The sequence below is a fragment of the Momordica charantia genome, assembly GCF_013281855.1.
Source record: "Momordica charantia cultivar OHB3-1 chromosome 5 unlocalized genomic scaffold, Mcharantia_2.0 BLBB01000005.1, whole genome shotgun sequence".
Taxonomy (NCBI): domain Eukaryota; kingdom Viridiplantae; phylum Streptophyta; class Magnoliopsida; order Cucurbitales; family Cucurbitaceae; genus Momordica; species Momordica charantia.
In genome coordinates, this window is record NW_028275163.1 from 7,107,603 (window position 1) to 7,129,357 (window position 21,755).

Consider the following 21,755-nt stretch of genomic DNA (forward strand, 5'->3'; position numbering starts at 1 on the left):
GGGTTACTAATAAAAACTTATTACTTCGTCTTCCTTCAAAATATCATCAAACCAGAGGTTCGACATCTTCTGAAAATGTTCTAAATTTATATAATGTTCAAAAAATGTCCTTACAAATATTTATATAATTCCATTAATATGATATAACTTACATTTATATAATAGATTCTTACCATTAATTTAATATTTTAGGTTTTTTTATATTAGTTATGTATATGTATTAATTTTTGTATGTCGGTAGAATTCATATTAAAATAAAAACCTTTTTAAAAGTAAATATTGAATATAAAATTTATTTTCAATTTTAATATTTTAAAAAAATACCATTATATAGTTAATGTTATATTTGGTGAAATTCATTCATTATATTATTTTAAGAAGAAAAATATCATCCTTAAAAAAATGTTTATACTTAATTGCTTATTAGTCAATATTACATTAATTGACTTAAATTATAAAATTACAAATAAAAACTAAAGAAATTTGATAAAAAAATATATGAAAAAATAATGAAGGGACAAATATGTCAATATAGGATGTTTTCGACATAGGAATCGTGAAAACCCATGTTTCAAAAAGATATCCAAATGAACTCGAACGCCTTCCGTACGGGCATTCTAGGATACCCGAACATCCTGAGATATTCGAGTATCTTCTAAAAGCCAAAAGATTCAACTATCATCATTCAACCTAATTTAAACTTGAAGGAAAATTGGGGAGAAAAAAGTCACCATAAAGAATCTCTGGAGGTCCACAAAGGCCAGCCATACTTCGCTAAGATCACCAACCAACACACCATCAAACAACTTCAAGGATACACCAAAGCTTCAACCAAAAAAAGGAGACAAACTTACGTGAAAAGTGTTCTAAATATTCATTTATCTAATTTTTTAAAAAACTAATATTTTGAGCCCCAATTTTTACCATCACATATTACCATTCCAAAAGTTGATGATTTAATCTTCCACCTAATGGGAGTTAAATCGTTAAATAAAAAAAAGTTGAATGACAAGTTAGGAAAATAAAAATGTAGTTTTAGTAACAATTTAGTTCTTAATTTTATATTTTTGAAAATTATGTTTGTTTTCAAAACATTTCCTTTGTATATTTTTACCTTTCTTAAGGAAAACAAGTTTGTACTCTTAGATAAATTACAAAACAAAAACAAGTTTTTGAAAACTATTTTTCAAAAATTTGACTTATATTCTAAAAAACATTAAAAAAAAGGGAAATACATGAGTGAAAATAGTTAAACAAAATGCAAAAAAAAACCCAACATTTTGAGAGAGAAAAAATCATTTTGCAACTTGAAGAGAACCAAAGAAAAAATGGTAGAGATGATTAGAAGACAGTTCTTCTAACCTTTTTGCTTGCAGTCAAATGTCAAAATCCTTTATTTCATTTTCTAGTTGTGAATAAAGTTCTCTCTCTTCAAAGAACTTCAGAATAATTGTTAAAAACCATTTGGCCTATAATATGTATCCAAATAACCCACAACTAGTTGCCCTTCACTGCCATTAACAGGTGGAATCAACACGAGAAGAACAGAGGCGCAAGCACTCCCAACTTTCAGCTCAACAAGAGGATGTGGAAAGAAGTGAAACCAAAGTGGAAAGAGAAGAAGAGGCAGTAGTGAAAGAACTAGAAGAAGTGAAGAGGCAGAATTTCATAACTCACTGCTTAGTTTCAGCAATGATAATCCTCACAGTTGCTTGGCAAGTCTCTGAGGTGTCTTTCATTTTGAAACTCAGAGGTGGGTTGAGCAACCCATTCAAATCCCTAGCCAAAATTCTCAAAAAGAAGACAACTTCAGCAATACATAATCAGATTGAAGCTACTGAATTGCCTCACCTTAATATGCCTGCCCTACCTCATGTGAGCCTACCAGATTTTGACTTGGATGGAGAATAGCGTACCTGCTCTGCAAATCAATCATCAAGATCATCCAAGCTGGTCCATGGATATGCTGCCTGCTGCTAGCTCTTTGAGATTCGATTTTCCAGGCACAACCAATCATTTCAACAACCGTATGTAAGTTGTATGATAGATAAGATAAAACTAAAACCCTGTAATATTTGTGCCACAGAATAAAGTTAGAGCCATCGAAGTATTTGTAATGACTGTACTTTTGTAATGGAAGAATTCTGATTTTGATTCCATTTTGAACATTGCGTATTTCGATGTCCATGCCGAAGAAGTTTTATTAACATTATGTCATAAACCAATATTGAGCGGTGATTTTCTGCTCGTATAATGGTGCGGCATATAATATACTTGTGTCTGAATAGTATGCAGGGAGTATTGAGCAAATCACCTGAATGAAACCATCTATTTCATCAATTCTCAATGACAACCAAGAAATTCGACTTTTTATAGGCACACATTGAAGCATAAACACAATAAAATATAATCCGAGTTCCCATTTCAAATGTCTAAAAAATCCCAACGGTGATAAACAAACTGGCTGAATATCGTGACATTTCAGGCCACCCATTAATCTTCACTTCAAGCATAGTTCAATCGGAAAATGTCATTCAGCACAAAGAAGCTTCCCTGTGGGGTTGGCATCAAATGGAACATCTGAAAGCACATAGCGAATACAGTTTGGTTAGAAAAATTTTGTATGTGCATTGTATGGGACCCAACCTACTTAAATACAATCAGTAAACAAGTCAAAATTCTACAAAACATAAATTCACAGTTAACAAGAAAGAAAACTGTCCACAAAGCAGTTAAATGTTCAAATTTAGCCATTAGTTCATCCTGTAATTAACTATTTAAAACTATGCTTTCTTTCTTCATCTTTCAGAGATATTAACAAATTCTCAATTTCTCCAAGAATCTCATAACAGTATCGAAGTTGTTTCATAATAATAAACACAAAGAGAAAAACCCATCAGAGAATATAAAATATAATATCATTCCATAATTTGTTTTAACAATATGTTCATTGTTCTAAAATAAATTCAATTCCATATAAATTTTGCAAATAGGTTGAATTACAAAAACTATTGAAGAACATACAAATACATTGCTCTTGCAGTCCCATAAAAAAATATATCTAAGAAGACCAAATTCGATTAAACGTATCATAGCTTCAAAGATATCATCATAATAAGCCAAGGAAGTTACAACATGCACATAGGAAGAAAGCCGCCACATGGGACGAACCCAGTGGCAACGTTGTCGTTCAAACATAACAGCAGGATGAACTTTCTTAGTCACCTCACAAACTCCCACAAACAATAACAGCAACTTCCAAGTTAAAACAAATTAGAACTAACTTATTAGAGTTTGAAAATCAGGCAGCTTCAAGTTCCTAACTAGGCCCATGTTGGTAAATCAGATAGATAGCCAAATGAACTTGTTCAACCCGTAGTACTTCATCTAAAAAAATAATAACCCAATGGTAAAACATAAATCATCTCAGACATGCTGCAGTTGCAAAACACCAAATATATTAAGAAGAACAATCTCAAGCTTGATCTACAGTTACGCTATCCAAATATAGCAAAAAGAGTTCAGACGAAAAGCCCTAGATCTACATGAACAAAGACGACGCAGATGACCAAAAATCTAATGATATTTCAAGCGCACAAACGCAAAATTAGAGATAATCACAACAACAAATTCAGTAAAGCAGTCAAACCCTCTAACTAGGATCGGCGAGCTCCAAGAAAACAACAGATCCAACCAAAATCAACCTACATATTCAACATCGCTAAAACAGGGCATCAAATCGATAGCAACAAACCGATTACCTGACTGAATTTGAGCGCATGTTGCTCTCCGGCAAGCTGAAGATTGCCGCTGACGAAGACGAGCACGCCGCCGTTGGGGCCGGAAGGCTGGCAATCGACGGTGGTAACGGAGTGCTGGCACTGCTGGAAGGGGAGGCCAGTGAGCTTGGCTACGATATTCTGCGCGCCTTGGATCTTCTGACCTTCAAACGTCAACATGGAATTGTCCTGGTAGAGATTCGCAAGACCGGTTCGATTGGCGTCGAAGGTGGAGTAATAATGTTCAACGAATGCCTTCGCCACCGCGTCGGGATCCATTACCGCAATCTTCGAATCCGCCGCCGGGAAAGAGATAACAGAGACTCGCTCTCCTCCGCCCTGCTTGAGAACAACGCTGAGTTTTACAGAGAAAAAATGGAGACGACAGCGTTGGCCGAGGGTTCCAGAAACTTTGAGGGTTAATCGAGAATTTATAGTATCGACGAATTTTGAGGGTTAGAATCGTCCGATTTCGGGATTTATTTATTTATTTTTGTGTTTTTTAAATTTAATTCGCGTAACTCTAACGCCAATTGCCAGTCGCCACTCCTCTTTCTTAATGGGCAATTGCCTTTTGAATATTACAATTATAAATATTTGAGCTTTTTCACTTTTCAAAGGCTAATTTATTTGAGAATCTAATTGTTAATGAATTTTTGTGTCTCTCTTCTCTTTAGGGCAAGCAAAATATATTATCTTTATCTTTTTTACTTTGAATTGGGCTACGGATATATAAATTTACCAAAAAGGAAAAAAGAAGTGGTAAATTCTGGATTCCTACTAGCTTAATCAAACTTCATAACCAAGGATTGTTGTACTAATGTTAAAAATTGATAGTTACTACATATACTAACAACATACATTTTTCTGTTCAATAATCCAATTATAAGAAGTTTAAAGCCAAGCGAAAAGTAATCCTATATTAGATGACCTCTAATGAAATTTGTTTAGGAAGCATGAGGACAAAAAATGTTGAAATAATTTTATTGGTCCATAAGGATAGTCTCTACTCTTGAAAGTAGCTAAGGTGAATGTTGAGGCTGTCGGGTTTTAAATCCAAATTTTAAATCCTTATCCAAATCATGGGCATTAACGTTACACATATATATTGTCACCACCAAGTGTGTCAATATTTTATTATCATGAATTTTCATAAAAGTGATTGCGAATAGACTGATCTTCATGTTATAATTATGTTTGTAATGTGTATGCCTAATAAAATGTTAGATCTAGGTTGACCTTTCTTAATCTTAGTTCCAAATTGTCAAACAATTTGATTAAGGGTGCGTTCGGGAGTGATTTTGGCATGACCCAAATCTATCATTGTCAAAATCACTTCCCTTCCCATTGATCATGTTTGGAAAATTAAAAAATTGATTTTAAGAAAATTTAAAATCACTTTAAATTGATTTTTAAGGTATCACTTATATGTAATTTTGAAAAATCAATTATACTTAAATTTCTTTTTTCAAAATCACTCATTATACCATCACTTCCAAATACACCCTAAGTGGTTTTAGTAATATGAAACTTTCCATATGAAAGTTTTTCAAGCTGGGTTGATTTTAACGCCTCTTTTTTTTTTATGAGGGTAAGTTTATATAGAATAATGAATTAGGCTTGTTAACGCAGGATTATGGACGAGGTGGTAAGTCAGCGTGAGAGCCGAAAGTGGACTTCTATTCAATCAAGACAATTATTGAACCTACAAACAGAAAATTATTGAACCTACAAATAGAAGCTTGCACCGATGTGGTACTTGGCCACGTACAGTAGTTTGAAGTTTAACATACTGTGTGATTCAAAAGTGTATTGCACTTGAATTGGTATCAAGTGTATTGCAGTTGATGCCACGAATGAGTTTGTTGATCATGTTCAAAAGAGATGAAGAGGATGACAAGAACGATAAGTTTTACTGATACAAAATTATTATTATCTATTAATCGATTGGATTGATTTTTCATTTTGCTCTCTCAATTGCGTTTTCTTTTTATTTTATACTGTTTCTATATAAATAAAGACTTATTTTTGTTTCATAACAGAGAAAGAAAACTTTTATGAGCACGTTTATTGATTTCATTCGGCCTCGGTGAGTGCACGTCTGGGTTCGAAGTTGTGTTAACCTTGGGGAGCAATTGGCAAGCATACGATGTAGCATCATGGTCGTACCGTAATTGCTTTTAGGATAGTGACTTCGTCTACGACACAACAATCTTTTCATTTAATCCTCATTTGTTCCAACATTTAATACCTAGCTGAACTGGTATCGAGCCGAGCTAAGTAAGGATTGCATTATAAGAGGGCTTTGGGAAGTGTTGTCCTATCATTTTGGCTCTTCGACTTACTTTTTAATAGGCTTGTTTAATGCCAATGTCATATGTGGTCGCGGTTAGTGTCGAACTGGACTTCCATCGAGTCAATCAAAGGACAACTTTTCTTGTCCTTTCTCATTCTAGACATGTCTCAACTGAGGTTTCGGACATGTATTTCCAAGCGAGAAGGTCATGTGGCAGGCTCTTGAATCTTGATATATATTGCCTTTAGCAAGACTTATGGACTATTTGAATATTTTTGAATTAGCATAAAAATTATTTATTAATTAAATAATTAGTTTAAATTTTAGTTCAAGATAACTAAAATATCTCTTAAAATATTTTCTAATTAAAAAAAACATGAAAAAATAAATACGAAATTGTTCTCAAAGTTGAAATTTGAAATTTGAAATTGAAGAATTTGAATAGTGATCCCACACATAAACCATCCCATCTTGAAATGATAAATCTTTCCTTTTCTTTTTGGTAACCATACCATCTTTCCTCCTAATTAAAATTCTTAAGTTATTAGTTATCAACTACAATGAATAATTTTTTGGATTCTCTATTAATGTAAGTGATCGATCAGCTCTCAGAATGTTGGATTGTTTTGTATGATGTTATTCTTTTATTTTATGTATTGTTTTGTATGATGTTATTCTTTTATTTTATGTAGGTTTGAATTGATGTTTGTTTTGCGTATTGCATCTTGTTAAAAGTTATGTTTATATCACGAGACTTGGATGCATGTGTATATGATCACAAAACGTTTTTATGAAAATATAGTATCAAGTTGATGTATTTGAAATCAATATTGTTCGGGCACTTGAGACCTTGCGTCACTAACTAACCAGGTACCAACTATCTGAATGAGTTTTTGGTCTAAAAATAGGTCACATAATATTTATGTATATCTCATCAAAAGAGTTGCACAAAATATCATCGTTTAGATTAGAGTTTGAGTCTCGCATGAAACGTGTCCAACATCTCAATGGAGTTGGCAAACAAGTTTTGAGATGTGTTTATTGTTTCCTAGGGCCAAACAAGTTATGACTCTATTAGTAAGTAATGTCTCATATCTTGTTATGTTTATATATATTTGTGTTTATGTACGCCACATACGTTTTAAAATATAAGCATATAAGCATCGCGTGACGCAAATCTTATGACTAGCACTACAATAAGGTTAAGATCATGTTTTATAAACTTCGTCATGTAAGTGCAAGTTTTGGCGACGACACAATTCGTCACCAAAAGCTAGCTAAAATTTTGTCGCCAAAGACCTTGGGCGATGAAAAGTTTTCGTCGCTGTTGGACTGTCGCCAGAAGGTTTCGATGACGAAATTTTCTTTTCGTCACCAAAAACATTTACGACGATGACTTGGCGACGAAACTCATCTTCGTCACCAGGTCCACCTTCGACGACGAAAAAAAGATTCGTCGCCGAAGAAAGCTTTGGCGATGAATTTTCCTTTCGTCGCTAAAGTTGCCTTCAGCGACGAATACTTGTTGATATAAAGAGGCTGATGGTTAAAATGTCATTTAAACCTTTTTATTTATTTATTTTATTTTATTTCTATTTTAATTTTTTATTGTTATTTTATTAATATTGTGAAATTTAATTAAGATGTGATTAATTTTTTTTATTTTTTGTCATTATATTTTAAATTTTAATTAAAATATCATTTAAATCTGAAAGTTTAAAATTAGATTAAAACCAATTCGATGATTAAAATGTCATTTAGCTTCTTAGGCTTTCTCTTCCTATGTTCTATAAAATAACATTTAATTTTAATATAAACTAAATCGATAAAAAATTATTAAATTAATAAAAACATAAAAGTGAAGGTATAAAGAGGCCGTTTTTGAATATGAGGTATGGATAATTAGGGTTTTTTTTGTTTTATAATTATTTTGTTTTAAATTATTGCATTACATGAAGATGTCCATCATGTTGTAGGTAATGCATGAACTATTTTCCAAATATGTAGAAAATTAAGATTATACAATTTTCTTAAATTCTATTTTTTTAAATAAAAATAAAAATAATGGCTGCGACTTCTCAGTTATAAAAAAAAAAAAGAACAAAAGGGAGTGGGTAGACATCCAAATTCAACATAATAGGAAAAAAAAACAAAGGGAAGTCGTTGCGACTTCCCCATGGAGCCACGTTAGGGAGAAGTCGCAGACAATAGCTGCGACTTTGCATTAATCGCGGACAATGGCTACGATTTACGATGAAATCGCAGTCCAAACCAGCGACTTGGTCAAATCACATTTTTATAATTACTTTGAAACCTACGCTGCTATTTTTGTCATTTGTTTTTAAAAAATAATTATTAAAAAAATCCATTTAAAACTAAAATCTTTACAACTATATTTCACTTTTCTATAAATATAAAAAAATAATAGTCCCATCAGTTATTATGCTGAAACCATTCAATTCTTTGTATTCTTTCAAAAGTTGAGGGAGTACACAACAAAATAACTCTAGCGCCAATCTTGTTGTAGGAAGAAAAATTTGTGCCTACGAAATAATATCCCATTATTCTAGATCTCCTTTTAGCGTTGGATTTTAGTTCTTCCCATTAGTTTGTCAAATAAAGTTAAAAGAATACTTTTTCTTGGAAAAGACACAGAGATCTTGAAAGAGTTGAACCTAGAAGAAAACGAACAAGAATCTAACCTCAAATCATGACGTAGGAAAAATGTTTAGATTTCTTATAGAAAAAATTGTAATGAACTTTACAATGATGATGAATAATATCAAGTTGTATGTGGGGAAAAAAAATTGATCAATGAGAAGTGTAAATTTGCATCTGAGTCAAAATATGCTCAAAGTTATCAGTGGATTTGTCAATGGGATGAGAGTGAATGCCTTCATAAGTGGTCATAACCACAGCTTCATCTTTAGTCAGTCTTTGCACTTGCTTCTTCACTTTGCAACCTTGGTGTGTACATCTATAGTAGCTTCTGCAATTTTTCAATTCATCACCCAAACAAAATGTTATCAACATAATTATTTCACCCAAATAATTCAATCAACCCTAATCATTATTAACTTCATTATCTACGCTAGCTAGTTTATTATTAGTTAAGTATTGAATATAGGGTTTAATTAATTACTCTGAACTCGAGTATATAGTTTAGTTGTTAACACACATATACATTTCCCGCTATTGAAGGTTCCTTCACTCATACATTATATTCTAGTCATCTTTATATATTTAGGATATGTGGATTTGAATCTTTGATCTTACGGAAGGCGTATGTGCTAATTAATTGGTTGTTACTAGTAATCAACTATAAAAAGATATATGACATATATGACTAATTAATCTAGGTATTGAGTCAATATGAGATTAGCTCAACGGTAAATGTCACCGGTCAAAGTCATGAATTCGAATCTCCCGCCCCCACTAGTTGTACTAAAAAAAATCAATCTAATATTGATTAATTGTTATCAAATGAGTTTTGTTTTATTTTATTTTTCTATCTTTAGGATTGTTGATTTGGTTTGACAATGATTTCGTTTTTTTTTTTTTTTTAAGTTATACTTATGTTTTCATTATTTATTTAGTATGTTTTTCATTTTCTTTATAACAAATATGAATTCTTAATCAAACTTAAAAAACAAAATTAATATTTTGAATTTTTTTTTATTTTTTATTTTTAGTTTGACTTAGAATTTGAAAGCGATTTTAAGATAATATGGTTACCTTATCATAACAGCATGAGTAGGCATTGTTGGTTTATAAAATCATATCAACAAATTGAAGCACTTAAATTATAGAGAAGAAAAATTATATTTAACTTTAAAATAATTAATACCATTGACTTTTTAAGTGCATCTTTTAACGCTAAGAACATAATTATCATATCTATCCAATGTTAAAAGGTACAAAAATTGTTATCCAATATTAACAAAGATTTCAACCTAAAAAGATTTATGAGTGGTAACGCTACCAAATGTTTATTGATTTTTAGGATTCTCAATTTTACCCTTGCCCTTAATACATAAAAAGTTTTCAAGTTTTCAATTAGCTTATTCCCTAAAAAAGAACTATTAAAATTTATTTAAAAAAGTTGATGTATTATTAACTTATTGTTTAATTTTATTTCAACACATGAATATAACTCCAATCCTATTTGACATACAAAAATGACAATTGGCATAATCAATAAAATTTGACTAGCTTGAAATGGATTTCTCATACCTACATATCCAAATATATGAACAAAATTTAATGACACATCAACCCTCCTCTATTAATTCCTAAAAATTCAATTACCACCGATATGGCAACTAAATTGCTTGCAAAAAAAAAAGAAAAAAAATGCCAACTAAATTACTATTAATTCCTAAATTACTCTATAAACTTCTCTTAAAATAGAGTAGATTCAAATTATTACTCTAATTTTTTTATGCAAATTTTGCAGGAAAAAAAATCCACGAACAAACAACCTTCAATATGAATCGAATAAGGTTTGAATCTCATGCACTATTATATATAAAAGTTAAAAAAAAAAAGAAAAAGAAAAACCAACAAGAAAGTAGAATTGAATTACCTTGGGAATTTGTTGTTCTTCACAGCCTTTTGTCCATATTTTCTCCATCTATAACCATCATCAAGAATATCAACTTGACTCCTGGTTTGAAAGGCATATCTCTGCCTCCTCTTCTTCTTCTCAAAATCTCCCCGCCCTGCCTCCGGCCCGGTCGTCCTTGTACTCGTCCCGGCCCCCGCCGCTTTCTTCTCCAGCTCTTCCACTCCCTCCCCGGCTGACCCATCAACAAAACGGACGCTTCTACTCAGCGAAACGACGTCATCCTTCATACTCCTCACTCCATCGACCGACATGTCGTCGATAGAAACATCGCGAAACACCGGAAACCCACCGGAGGCGTGCGGGCGCTGTAACGGGCCAGCTCCATGGATCCCGGCGAGCTCGGGAGCTCGAGAAATCAGCATCTGGTGCAGCGAGAGGGAAGTTGATGGGAAATATTGTTCCATCATTGATTCGTTTGGTGCAGAAGAGAGAGAGAAATGGCGGGCTAGAAATGAGAGGTTCTTCAATAATACTTGTGTTTGAACTTTGAATATTCGTGAAAGACAAGTAATAAGGTGATATCATTTATAAAGGGAAGCTTCTTCTTCTTATTTTTTTCCTTCTATTTATTTATTTTTATTTTATGCCAAAAAATGTGTTAATTGTGTTGTGGCTACGAGGAAGATATATTATAAATTATAACATGACACGTCAGCAAATTAAGAGAGATTGGCTTGAATGACTTTTTTTTTCTTTTTTTTTTCCTTGGTATGTTTGTCTATGTCAGCTTGATTGAAAAAGTTTTTTACCAAAAAAAAAAAAGTTTATTCATTGATCCAAAAGCGATAAAAATGAGAAAATTGGTTCAAACCCATGTAACTATCTATTTTAAGAATTAATTCCTATATTTTTTGTGACACCAGCACCACTCATGGATATATATATGTGTATGTATTTAATTCGAACTCCTGACTTTTTTATCAATGATAAACATTTTAGTCAGTTGAGCAGTGCTCAGGTTGACGGCATAAAACTGCATGATGACCATCTATCTTAGAAATTAATTTCTATGTATTTTTCAATACCGACACCAAATTGATCCAGACACTTATGGATATCAAATATATATTTTTTAAATTCAAACTCCTGAATTATTTATCAATGATATATGTCTTGATGAATTGAGCAATCCTCTGGTTGAATAAAATAGTAGTATCATGATATTTAAAGTTTTTATTTTTTTAATAGGTTAAGGTTGTTTGAATGGTGGGGGATCACACACTAGGGTGATATTTAATATCATAGGGGTTGTACTTTGATTAACAAATTCAACTTGTTTATTAATTATAATTTGTTCATTATTTTTTTCAATAAAGTAGGGGTGAGATTAATATTTAACAATTAAAAGATATTTCATTCATAGAAAATAATTTTTTTTTATTATTACGTACAATTCTAAAAATGTTATTTAGTAGCAATGAAATTAAAATTTTTTGATATACGTTAAAGTACTAGAAGTGTTGGAGTGACACTTGATAGTTTTTTTTTTTTTTTACTTAAAAAATTAGAAAATGAATTTTTTAGGATCTAATGATGTATTTAGCTTGAATTGTTTAGAAATAAATTTTTTTATATTTACTTTTTAATTGCTATCATACACAGTACTGATAATCTTTTCAAGTAAAACTTGATTAACATGGGTGATATTTTAAATTAATTTAATAAATACCTAAACCAAAACACATCATTTAAAAAAAACTTTTACAAATAGTTTTAAAAACTGCACCAAACATATCATTCATAAAATATCTTGAAAACTACTTTTTCAAATAGTATTTGATTGTCAAAGTGAGCATAGCTCAGCAATAATTAACATACGTCTCCAACCAAAAAGTTGTGAGTTAGATGTTTATTTCACATGTTGTATAAAAATAAAAATAAATAAATAAATAGCATTTGGCTAAAATTTTAGAACTTAAAATCAAACATATAATGTTTTTATCACACAAACATAAAAAAACTAAAAGCAACCCTTAAATTAATTTCTTGTTTTATCATTTTTTAATTCCTTTTAAATAAGGTTGGTTAATTATGAAATCTTAGTCAAGTTTGAACAAAAGTATATGTATATATATATTTTTTGTTTAGTTCCTAAAACAAAAAGAATTAATAAAAAAAAACTTGTCAAAAACAAGAAACTTAAAAGTAACATGGCACCATTTGTCTATGTCAATTGTTCTAGAAAAAAGCATTAAATAATATATCTTTTGTTTTTGGAACGTTTCCACAAATCTTAATAAAATAAATTTAATTTGAAAAGTAGATTTTGGCTAAAAATTAAGATATAAGTAAAAAATACGCTACCAATACTTAGCAACTTTTTTTTTTTTTTATACAATGTCAGGTTGGGTGAGACATTGGTCAATCAATTTATTTACTCAAATAATCTAGAAAAAAATATGAACATATTAGAATTAATTCATTCTTGTCTAAAATAAATTTAACTATACAAGGAAAAATCTCTCCTCCACACATGTTGTACTAGAAAAGACCATACAAAAAAATAATAAATAATTTAACCAAATGAAATATTTTTCATTATAATATTATAAAAGTTTGAAGGGATTAATAACATAATTCAAATGACTTTAGAACAGAAATATTATTATAATTTTATAATGGGTTGGTTTTGACCAAACCAATTATAATTCGTACATAGGTACTTTTCTTTGCAATTTGAACGATGGCTTGACTAAAATGTATTAAATTACTAAATTATCTCTTATATATATTTTTATTTTTTTTAGTTCAACGGGAGAGGTGAGCATCGAATTTATATATATATATTTATATATATATATATTTTAGTACAACATGTAGGGATTGGAGATCGAACTCACAGCCTCTCGATATATATCAATTATCATTGAGAGCTATGCTCACCTTGGCGCATTGAATATTTGTTATTTGTTATTATTAAATTAAAATTAAGATTAAACATACTAAAAATGCAATTTAACCATTAGTATATTAATCTCAGATTCTCAATGATTTTACCAATTACTGAGTGTTAGAAAACCACATCAAATTCAAGTTACTATTAAGATTGTAAATTCACAAAATTGAAAGATAAGGGATGAAATTAATATATAATTTAATCGTTAATTTTTTCTGATTTTGTTGGCTTTCGGATGAACTTAGAGCTAAGAGTTTGCATGGACAGTAAAATTGGATTATTTTTGCAACCCATGTCATCTTTTTGTTTAAAAGAGCTACTCCGAAATTCATGTGTTTTATTGGCCATTTTTTCGACTTATTATTACCTTTTTTTTGGTACATCTAAGAGTTTCGAACTCACGATCTCTTGGTCAGACATATATCCTGAGCTAAGTTCGTATTATTAATAGATTATGAATGTTATATAAAATAATTATAATAATATATTGTGATATTACTAAAAGTAATACAATAGAGATTTAAGACGTTATTTAGGTTAGAGGTTGGAGTCCCTAAAAAAAGGCATTTATACAAACTAGAAATTTTTGTAGATGTAGTATAAATGTGATGTCTTTTAACGTATATTTTGAAATTTTAAGAATTTATTTTATAATAATTTAATGTTTTGTTTTAAATTTTAATTTTTGAAATATATATTTGCCAATTTTAAAAACAAAATATAATATTTTTTGAAGTATTTTAAAAAAAATTGATTAAAATTTCAAGAATATTTGTAATTTAACATCATTCGTTTTAACTATTATTTTAAACAAAAAAAATTAAATTCTTGTTTAATTAACAATTTTATAGAATGTTTTATAAAGCTGTATTTAAAAATGAATTTGCCCTGATTTCTTCAAATTCTCTCTCTCTCTTTTGAAAAAAAAAAAAAAACAAGCAAGCAATAACTTGGTTTAGTTTTTCAATTTCTAAAAAACACTCATATATATATATATTAAAAGAATAGTTGATTTTTAGAAAATACTTAGAGATGAAACAAAATGTTAATAAACTAAATGTTTGTAAGTTAAGAGACACAATTTCAGAAACTAAAATAAGATTTGGATTAAAAATATGTGTATATATATTTGACAAACTTTTATATTAATATGGCAAATATTTGGCCTGCATGTGGCTTTAATTAATTAAATTTTTTTTAATTCCAAATACTTATTAAGACAGACAATATTTTTTTTTCAAAGAATATAACATTACCAATGTGGCACTGAAAATTCAAACAATCAACATCCAATAAAAATTATTGATATTGAATTGAGTAACGTTAGAATTAGGGAGGTTCATGGGGCGAGACGGGGACGAGGAAGACTTCCCCGTCCCCATCCCCACCACCCATTTAATTTCTCATCCTCGTGAAATTCCCCACCAAATTTTGCAGGGATCGAGTTTTCCCAGGTAAATTTTTCTCCATTTATTTTTAAAATTATTTGTTAATAAATATTATTTTCTTAAAATTATTTTATTTAATGTTTAATTTCTGAGGTCTAATTCTCTTAAATATATATTAGGTCGATGGATAGATAAGAATACGATCATTTTTTTCAATACATGTATGTATATATGTATATATGACAATATAATTATTTTAGTGTGTGTATATATAGATATTAAAAAAAATTGACGCGGACGGTGACGAGGAATATATTCTTGGTCTCCATCCTCATCTAGGCAGTGGGAAAATTTGTTTCCCATCCTTACGGAGACGTGTCCCATGAAAAAAAAAAATGAACATCCCGATTAGAATAAACATCTCTTACCTATTACATAAATGAATATAACACAGCTTTTACTGGCTTCTTTTAATAATTCATAAAAAAAAATCTCATTAAAACTTTAAGACTAAAATAAAATATCTAAAAATTTAAGTAGCAACACAACATGAACACGAAAATCGAGGAACAAATATAATATATTTAATTCAACAAATAATATTCAAACCAAAATTTTCAGCCAAAGAGGGTTTTGTTTTTATTTTTTATTTTTGGATTCATTCAGCAAAGATTGTTCCAAATGTATGTTGTGTGAAAGGAACATTTTTAAGAAGAGATTTTCTTCTTCCTTTGTAAAAGTCAGCATTTGCAAGAATGGATTGTTTTGTGGACATATGATCACAAAACGACATCCTCCTCATGGCAAAACGGCCTGTAAGTTTATGATAAAATAAAATATATTCTAAAATTGAAACGTGAAGTTCAAATTGTATTAGGCTATCTTCCATTCAGAAATAATATCTCTTAGAAAGTTTTAAAATTTTATTTTTTATTTCGCATAGCTTAGCAGTAATTGACATATACCTACAACCACAAGATTTTGAGTTCGAATCTCCTTCCCAACCTATGTTTGATCTACCACCACTATGACTCATTAAATTGAATTGTTTATTTGTAATATTTTTAATATGACCTATTAATTAAATCTAGGCAATCTTAAACAAAAATAACTTGACTAAAACTTAAAATACAAAACTATATATCAATTTATCAAAACTATATATGGGACATGATATAATTTTGAATTAAATAAATATATGGGTTAGAATACTTTTTATTTATTTATTTATTATTATTATTATTTTGATATCAGATTACAATACTTTTAGGTGAAAGTAAATATGTTAACATTTAAAATTTTTGACCTTATTTTTATAACGATTTAGTCAATGCCTAATTATTAACTTTTAGAGGTTATAAATTTTGGTGTGAATGAAACATTTAAATGAATAGCTAATTGAATTACATTTGTTTTTGTGCCTTTTTTTTTTAATAGAAAGACCTATCATTTTACCCCGCATATTTGTCTCTTTTTTTTCACTCAAATTTTGATTAAAGTTTAACTAACGGATTCAATCATATTACAACTAAGTTTTTTTTTTCTTTTTTGACGGAGTATAAAGACTAAGTTGTTGGAAGTAAAAATACAGTGATTGAATTGTTTATAAGAGTTAAATAGGAAGACTAGCTAATTTGTTCTCAAAGGAGAAGAGAGACTAATGGGTATATTTTAACATTTTATTTAAACTTATTATTATTTTTTTATTTAAGGAAGAGTTGTCATATATTTTTAAAAATAACCATATCAAAATTTTCATTATGTTTTGATCTTTTGGTCAGAAATATGTATTTTAACCATTTGAGCTATACTCGATTTTACGCTAATAATTGGGTTAAAGTGATGATTCAAAGTAACATTTTTTTATATATATATATATATATGTTATTTTGAGTAAATTGAGTGAAAATCACTTTTTATGGAAGATTAGTTCAGCATGTGAAAAATAAATATTTGATTGATTTTCCCTCTCTCTCTTCTTCTGATTGGACCGCACTAATTATTATTACTTTTTATTATTTTTTTGGAAATACACTAATTGTTATTTTGAAAAAGTCCAACAACAAATTTTCATGGATGAAGGAGCCATAGTTTTCAACTTGAATAAAAAATAGGATTCAATGAATGTGGAACTTATTAAAAGTATTTTAATGTCACTATTTATAGTCCATTATATTTGACTATTAACCCTCCTACCTACCAATATTAGAAAAATTTTCTATCTAACTTTTTTTTTTTTTTCTTTTAGTCATATGATGTAGTACAAGTTATTTAATCCTTGACAGAAAAGAAAAAAAAAGGTGAACATTTCATATCAAATATTTTAAGAATAGTCAAAATACCCATATGGGAAATTGCTTGGGTTTTTCCTATTATGTTATTAATTCTCAACTATGAGATTTTATTTGGAAAATTTGTTTTCAAAATAGTTTCTTATGAGTTGGTATGAACTTGAATTTGGATTCCATGGCATATTTTAGATATACAAGTCTTCTCGTGGCCATAAATTGGGAGCGATCGCGTTTCTGAGACAACTCATACGTCAAAACGCTTTTTGTTCTTAAAACTAACTAGCGATTATTATCCAATTTTAGTGTTTTTTTTCTTTCTTCTCCCTAAAGCCTCATTCCTTGTAGTGGCAACACCAATTCAACAAATTATAAGTTTTGAGATAAGGTATAGTCCTAATTTTGATCTATTACACTTGGACAATTTAAATCTAGTAGATCAACAATAATTATACGTATTTTGACCATTAATTTGTAATTCGTCCAACTAGCTATCAATTTCAACCCTTCATCCAAAATTCATAGGATGGAGTGGAGTATCACATCTACGTTTGTCAATACAACTGTGCTAAAACACATAAATTAAACAGGAATATAATTCAAATTTTAAAAATGCATTTTTTTTTTTTTAAAGTTCATGCATTAATAGAACCATAAATGTTCAAAATGGGTGGGTGAGTTTCCAATGAGCTTAATTCAACTAGTTAAGATATAGATTTTTGACCTAAAGGTCGTGAGTTCAAATCTTCACCTATTAAAAAAGAAGTGAGTGAGTTTATAATAATTTAACTTTAATTTTAAGGCTATCACTCCATTAATTTGTAAAAGTTATTTTTATTAGAAAAATCATCTATAAAACATGTCTATTTTTTTTTCAAACATGTCCTCATTGTTTTTATATATATATATATATATATATATATATATATATATAACACTAATTAAGTGATTTTTTAAAAGAGATAATTAAATGCTTCCTTCAAACTTCAAAGTATTGCTTTAAGTGTTTTTAAAAAAAAAGTATTGCTTTTAGAATTTTTAAAATTAATTACTTTTCGCTATATGGCCAGAACGCTATGCAAAATTTGAAAATTACTCTTGATTAGCTAAAAAATTAAATTTTGTCCATCTAAAAAGTTATAGCAAACTTACCTAAACCTTTACAGGTTTAAGCGTCATTCTTTTTTTTTTATTTTTTTAATATGTTGAATTTTAAAAAGAAATGACACAATATTCTTCAAAACATAAATAAATATGACAATAAGAGTTTTTTTTTTTAATTTTATTTTTTTAAGCACAATACTTTTGTATTTTATTTTAATGGACCTAAACAATTTTAAAGATTAAAGGTAAAAATAAAACTTTTGAAAACATAGACATAATTGAACATATCCTAATGGTGCTGGGTTAATGACATATTTTAACTTTAACTCAGGTCTTTAAACTTTTAAACTTTTTTATCTTATGGTGTATTTAGAGAGTGTATTTTCATACATCAATTCTAGTCTCTCAACTTTTAACTATTTTTGTTCTAAAAAAACTTTCAAATATTATATTTTTTGTTTCTAAACTTTAAATAAATTATTATTTATCATTAATTTTCTTACCATCATTTAACAAAAGCCAGGATTGATTTAGAGACTTCACGCTACAATATGCGAGACTTCAAATATTTGTTTATGTAGACATTGATTGATCAAGTAAATGAACAAAAAAGAAAAAAAAAATAAGTGTTTATGATTTTGTTCACACAACATTTTTTGAAGCGAAAAATATACTTTTTGGTCTGAGATTTGGGATAGATGTCAATTTGGTCCCCGAAGTTTCTAAAGGAACACTTTTTGATCTTGAGGTTTGAAGTATGTGTTTATTTGGTCCCTAAAGTTTTAAAATAGATATTTTTAGTCACTGAAATTTGAAAAAGGCTCTAAATGGTCCCTGAACATCATTTGACCGTTAGTTGAAAAAATTATGCGACAAATTAATAGGCGAATTATTCTAACTTATATTTTTAGATGAGGAGTAAAAAAATAGATTTTTATATAATATGTTAAAGCGCCCTTTTCTTTCTTCTTCCTCTTTCTTTCTCCTCTCTTCTCCCTTATGCTCCTCACCTTCTTCCCATTTCTTAGTCGGATCTGGAACGGGGAAGAGAGAACTATCCCCTTTCTCTGGCGAAAGTGTCGACGGGCGATGGACGTCGGAGAGAGTTCACTGTCCCTATCACTGGAGAGAGGGGATAGCTCTCCCCCTCTCTCTAGCGAAGTCAATGGTGGGCGATGGGGGGTGGGGAGAGCGATCCAATGGGCGACGACAGACTACAGCAGCACCACCAGCAGTCGGTGGCTAAAAGGTGAAGAATAAGGAAGATGAGGGGGAGAGAGAGAAAATACGACCTGGATAATAAAATTAGATAAAAATTAATTTTTTTTACACATCTCTCATAAAATAACAAGTTATAAAAATTCAGTCATCTAATTATTTCCCACCGCATTTTTTCGTTAAGTCAACTAACGGTTAAAGGTTATAAATGGACCATTTATAACACTTTTTCAAACTTTAGGAACCAAAAATGTCTATTTTGAAATTTAAAGGACTAAATATACACCTACTTCAAACCTCAAGGACTAAAAATGTTTATTTTAAAACTTCAGGGATCAATCTGGCATCTAATCTAAACTGCAGGAACCAAAAGTACATTTTTCTCTTTTATGTGAGACTCTTAAACTGAACTCGAAGACTGAAGCGTTTGTTCTCAGTCTTCGAAGTCTTGTGATCTTTGGAAGTCTTTAGATAGTCTTATTGTCTTCAAAGAGTCTTGGATTTGATCAAAGTCTTTCTTAATTCTTTCTCTTTCGAAGTTTTTAGAAATCTTCCTCCCTCACAAATGAGATTCATAGTCTAGACTTGTGCTAAGTCTTTAGCATGGCTAACTTGAACCTTAGGCTAACTCAAACTTTGTGCTTTTTGTCAATCTAATCGATTCTTAAATGTATTTTGTATTTTATTTTGGTTTTGACCAAATCCAATCAAGTATACTCAGGTTTATTTATACTTTACCCCATCGTCATGTGTCATAATTTCTTGATTAGAATGACCTCCTAAAAGACAAGGTACATTTTCATGTCTTTTAATTTAATTTGGACACTTATGTCAACTTATAATTAATATAAAATAATGACATGACAATTTATGATCGGTCGAAATTTATCCTTCAACGAAGCCAAGTTTTATAATTTAATTTCTTAAAGAATTTAATGGTCTTTAATGCAAAATTTAGGAATTAAAAAACAATATTTGAAATTTTATATCATAAAAATAAGAATTAAACTTTTTTATTTATTCTAAAAGTTTAATTAAAAATAATGCAAGATGCCCCAAAATGCGATGTACTAGGATTTAATAATATTTTTCAAACATGTGAGCGTGACGTGAGAGATTTTTCTAGTCCATTTAATATTCATTTGGGCAATGACTTTTTTGCTTGGTCATAGTCGTTTTACTTGAAAACTCAAATAGTGAAAAAAAAAGGATATTATTTGTAAGAAAAATGGGTGGAAAAAAAGAGACTATTTTACAATAATTGAGATTTGAAATTTTTGCAAAAAATTATTTTTAGAGCAACATAAAAACAATATGTATTTTTAGATTCAGCTGAAAATTTAAAATTTTACAAAAACAGTATTATCCGAATCAAATTCAAACTCAAATATAATATTTTATAAAATATGAAAATGTAGTGAAGTCACTTGAAAAGAGAAAGAATTTAGATTGAGTTTGAAGATGGTATTTTAACTAAAGAGGTAGAGAAACAATTAAGATTAATGTTGTTTTAGAGTACAATTGTCCATAGAATTGAAATTTTTGTAAATAATTTTTTAGTACATTATGAATAACTTTGGTAGGTTAATTTTTTGTTATTTTTATTTATTTATTTAGAGTTTAATAGGGGTTGGATTTCAACTCTTTTTTAAGTAAGTAATATCTTGATCAGTTGGGTTTTGCTCACGTCGGCATTTTAATGTCATTTCTTCTGACAAATTATTGGAAGTAGAGAATCAAATCCGAGCATAGCTCAGTAGATAAGATACCAAATGTTATTTCAAAGTTCTATGATTTGATCTCATACTATTTATACTCAATTTTGATCTGAGAATGAGAATAAGGAGAGATCTGTACAAAGATAATAAACATAATCTAACCTAAAGCTATTGAAATGAGGAATCATGATTTGACAATTTATAGAAATTGGGTAGTGGGTATCTATTACCTAATTGTCATAATACATGACTATTTGGTTTTCGAAATTAGATAAAAGTTTTCAATGAGTTGAACACGATAATCACAAAATTAGATTTTTTAATGAGATGATCTCGCGCACCATATGGCCAACATTATACATTATACATATCCTTAGAGAGTAGAGACCTATATAAATTAACTCAAAAGATAAACTCAAAAAATGATATTTCGAGTTACTA

At 29.3% G+C, this 21,755-nt stretch overlaps 3 protein-coding genes across 3 annotated transcripts; all 3 read right to left on the bottom strand.

Annotated features, from left to right (window-relative positions):
* Positions 1–394: 394 nt before the first annotated feature.
* On the bottom strand, positions 395–2,188 carry LOC148211207 (uncharacterized). The gene is made up of 3 exons (XM_088124579.1): positions 1,917–2,188; positions 1,678–1,779; positions 395–825 (listed from the first exon to the last, which is right to left on the bottom strand). Exons 1-3 carry the CDS (start codon positions 2,186–2,188, stop codon positions 696–698), a joined length of 504 nt encoding a protein of 167 aa, XP_087980705.1. The 3' UTR covers positions 395–695.
* Positions 2,189–2,301: 113 nt separating this feature from the next.
* On the bottom strand, positions 2,302–4,194 carry LOC111014726 (nuclear transport factor 2B). The gene is made up of 2 exons (XM_022289531.2): positions 3,762–4,194; positions 2,302–2,580 (listed from the first exon to the last, which is right to left on the bottom strand). The coding sequence occupies exons 1-2, from the start codon at positions 4,056–4,058 to the stop codon at positions 2,506–2,508; spliced, it is 372 nt and encodes a 123-aa protein (XP_022145223.1). The 5' UTR covers positions 4,059–4,194; the 3' UTR covers positions 2,302–2,505.
* A 4,579-nt stretch (positions 4,195–8,773) lies between these two features.
* On the bottom strand, positions 8,774–11,207 carry WRKY75 (WRKY DNA-binding protein 75). The gene is made up of 2 exons (XM_022289494.2): positions 10,661–11,207; positions 8,774–9,064 (listed from the first exon to the last, which is right to left on the bottom strand). Exons 1-2 carry the CDS (start codon positions 11,107–11,109, stop codon positions 8,887–8,889), a joined length of 627 nt encoding a protein of 208 aa, XP_022145186.1. The 5' UTR covers positions 11,110–11,207; the 3' UTR covers positions 8,774–8,886.
* Between the last annotated feature and the right edge of the window lie 10,548 nt (positions 11,208–21,755).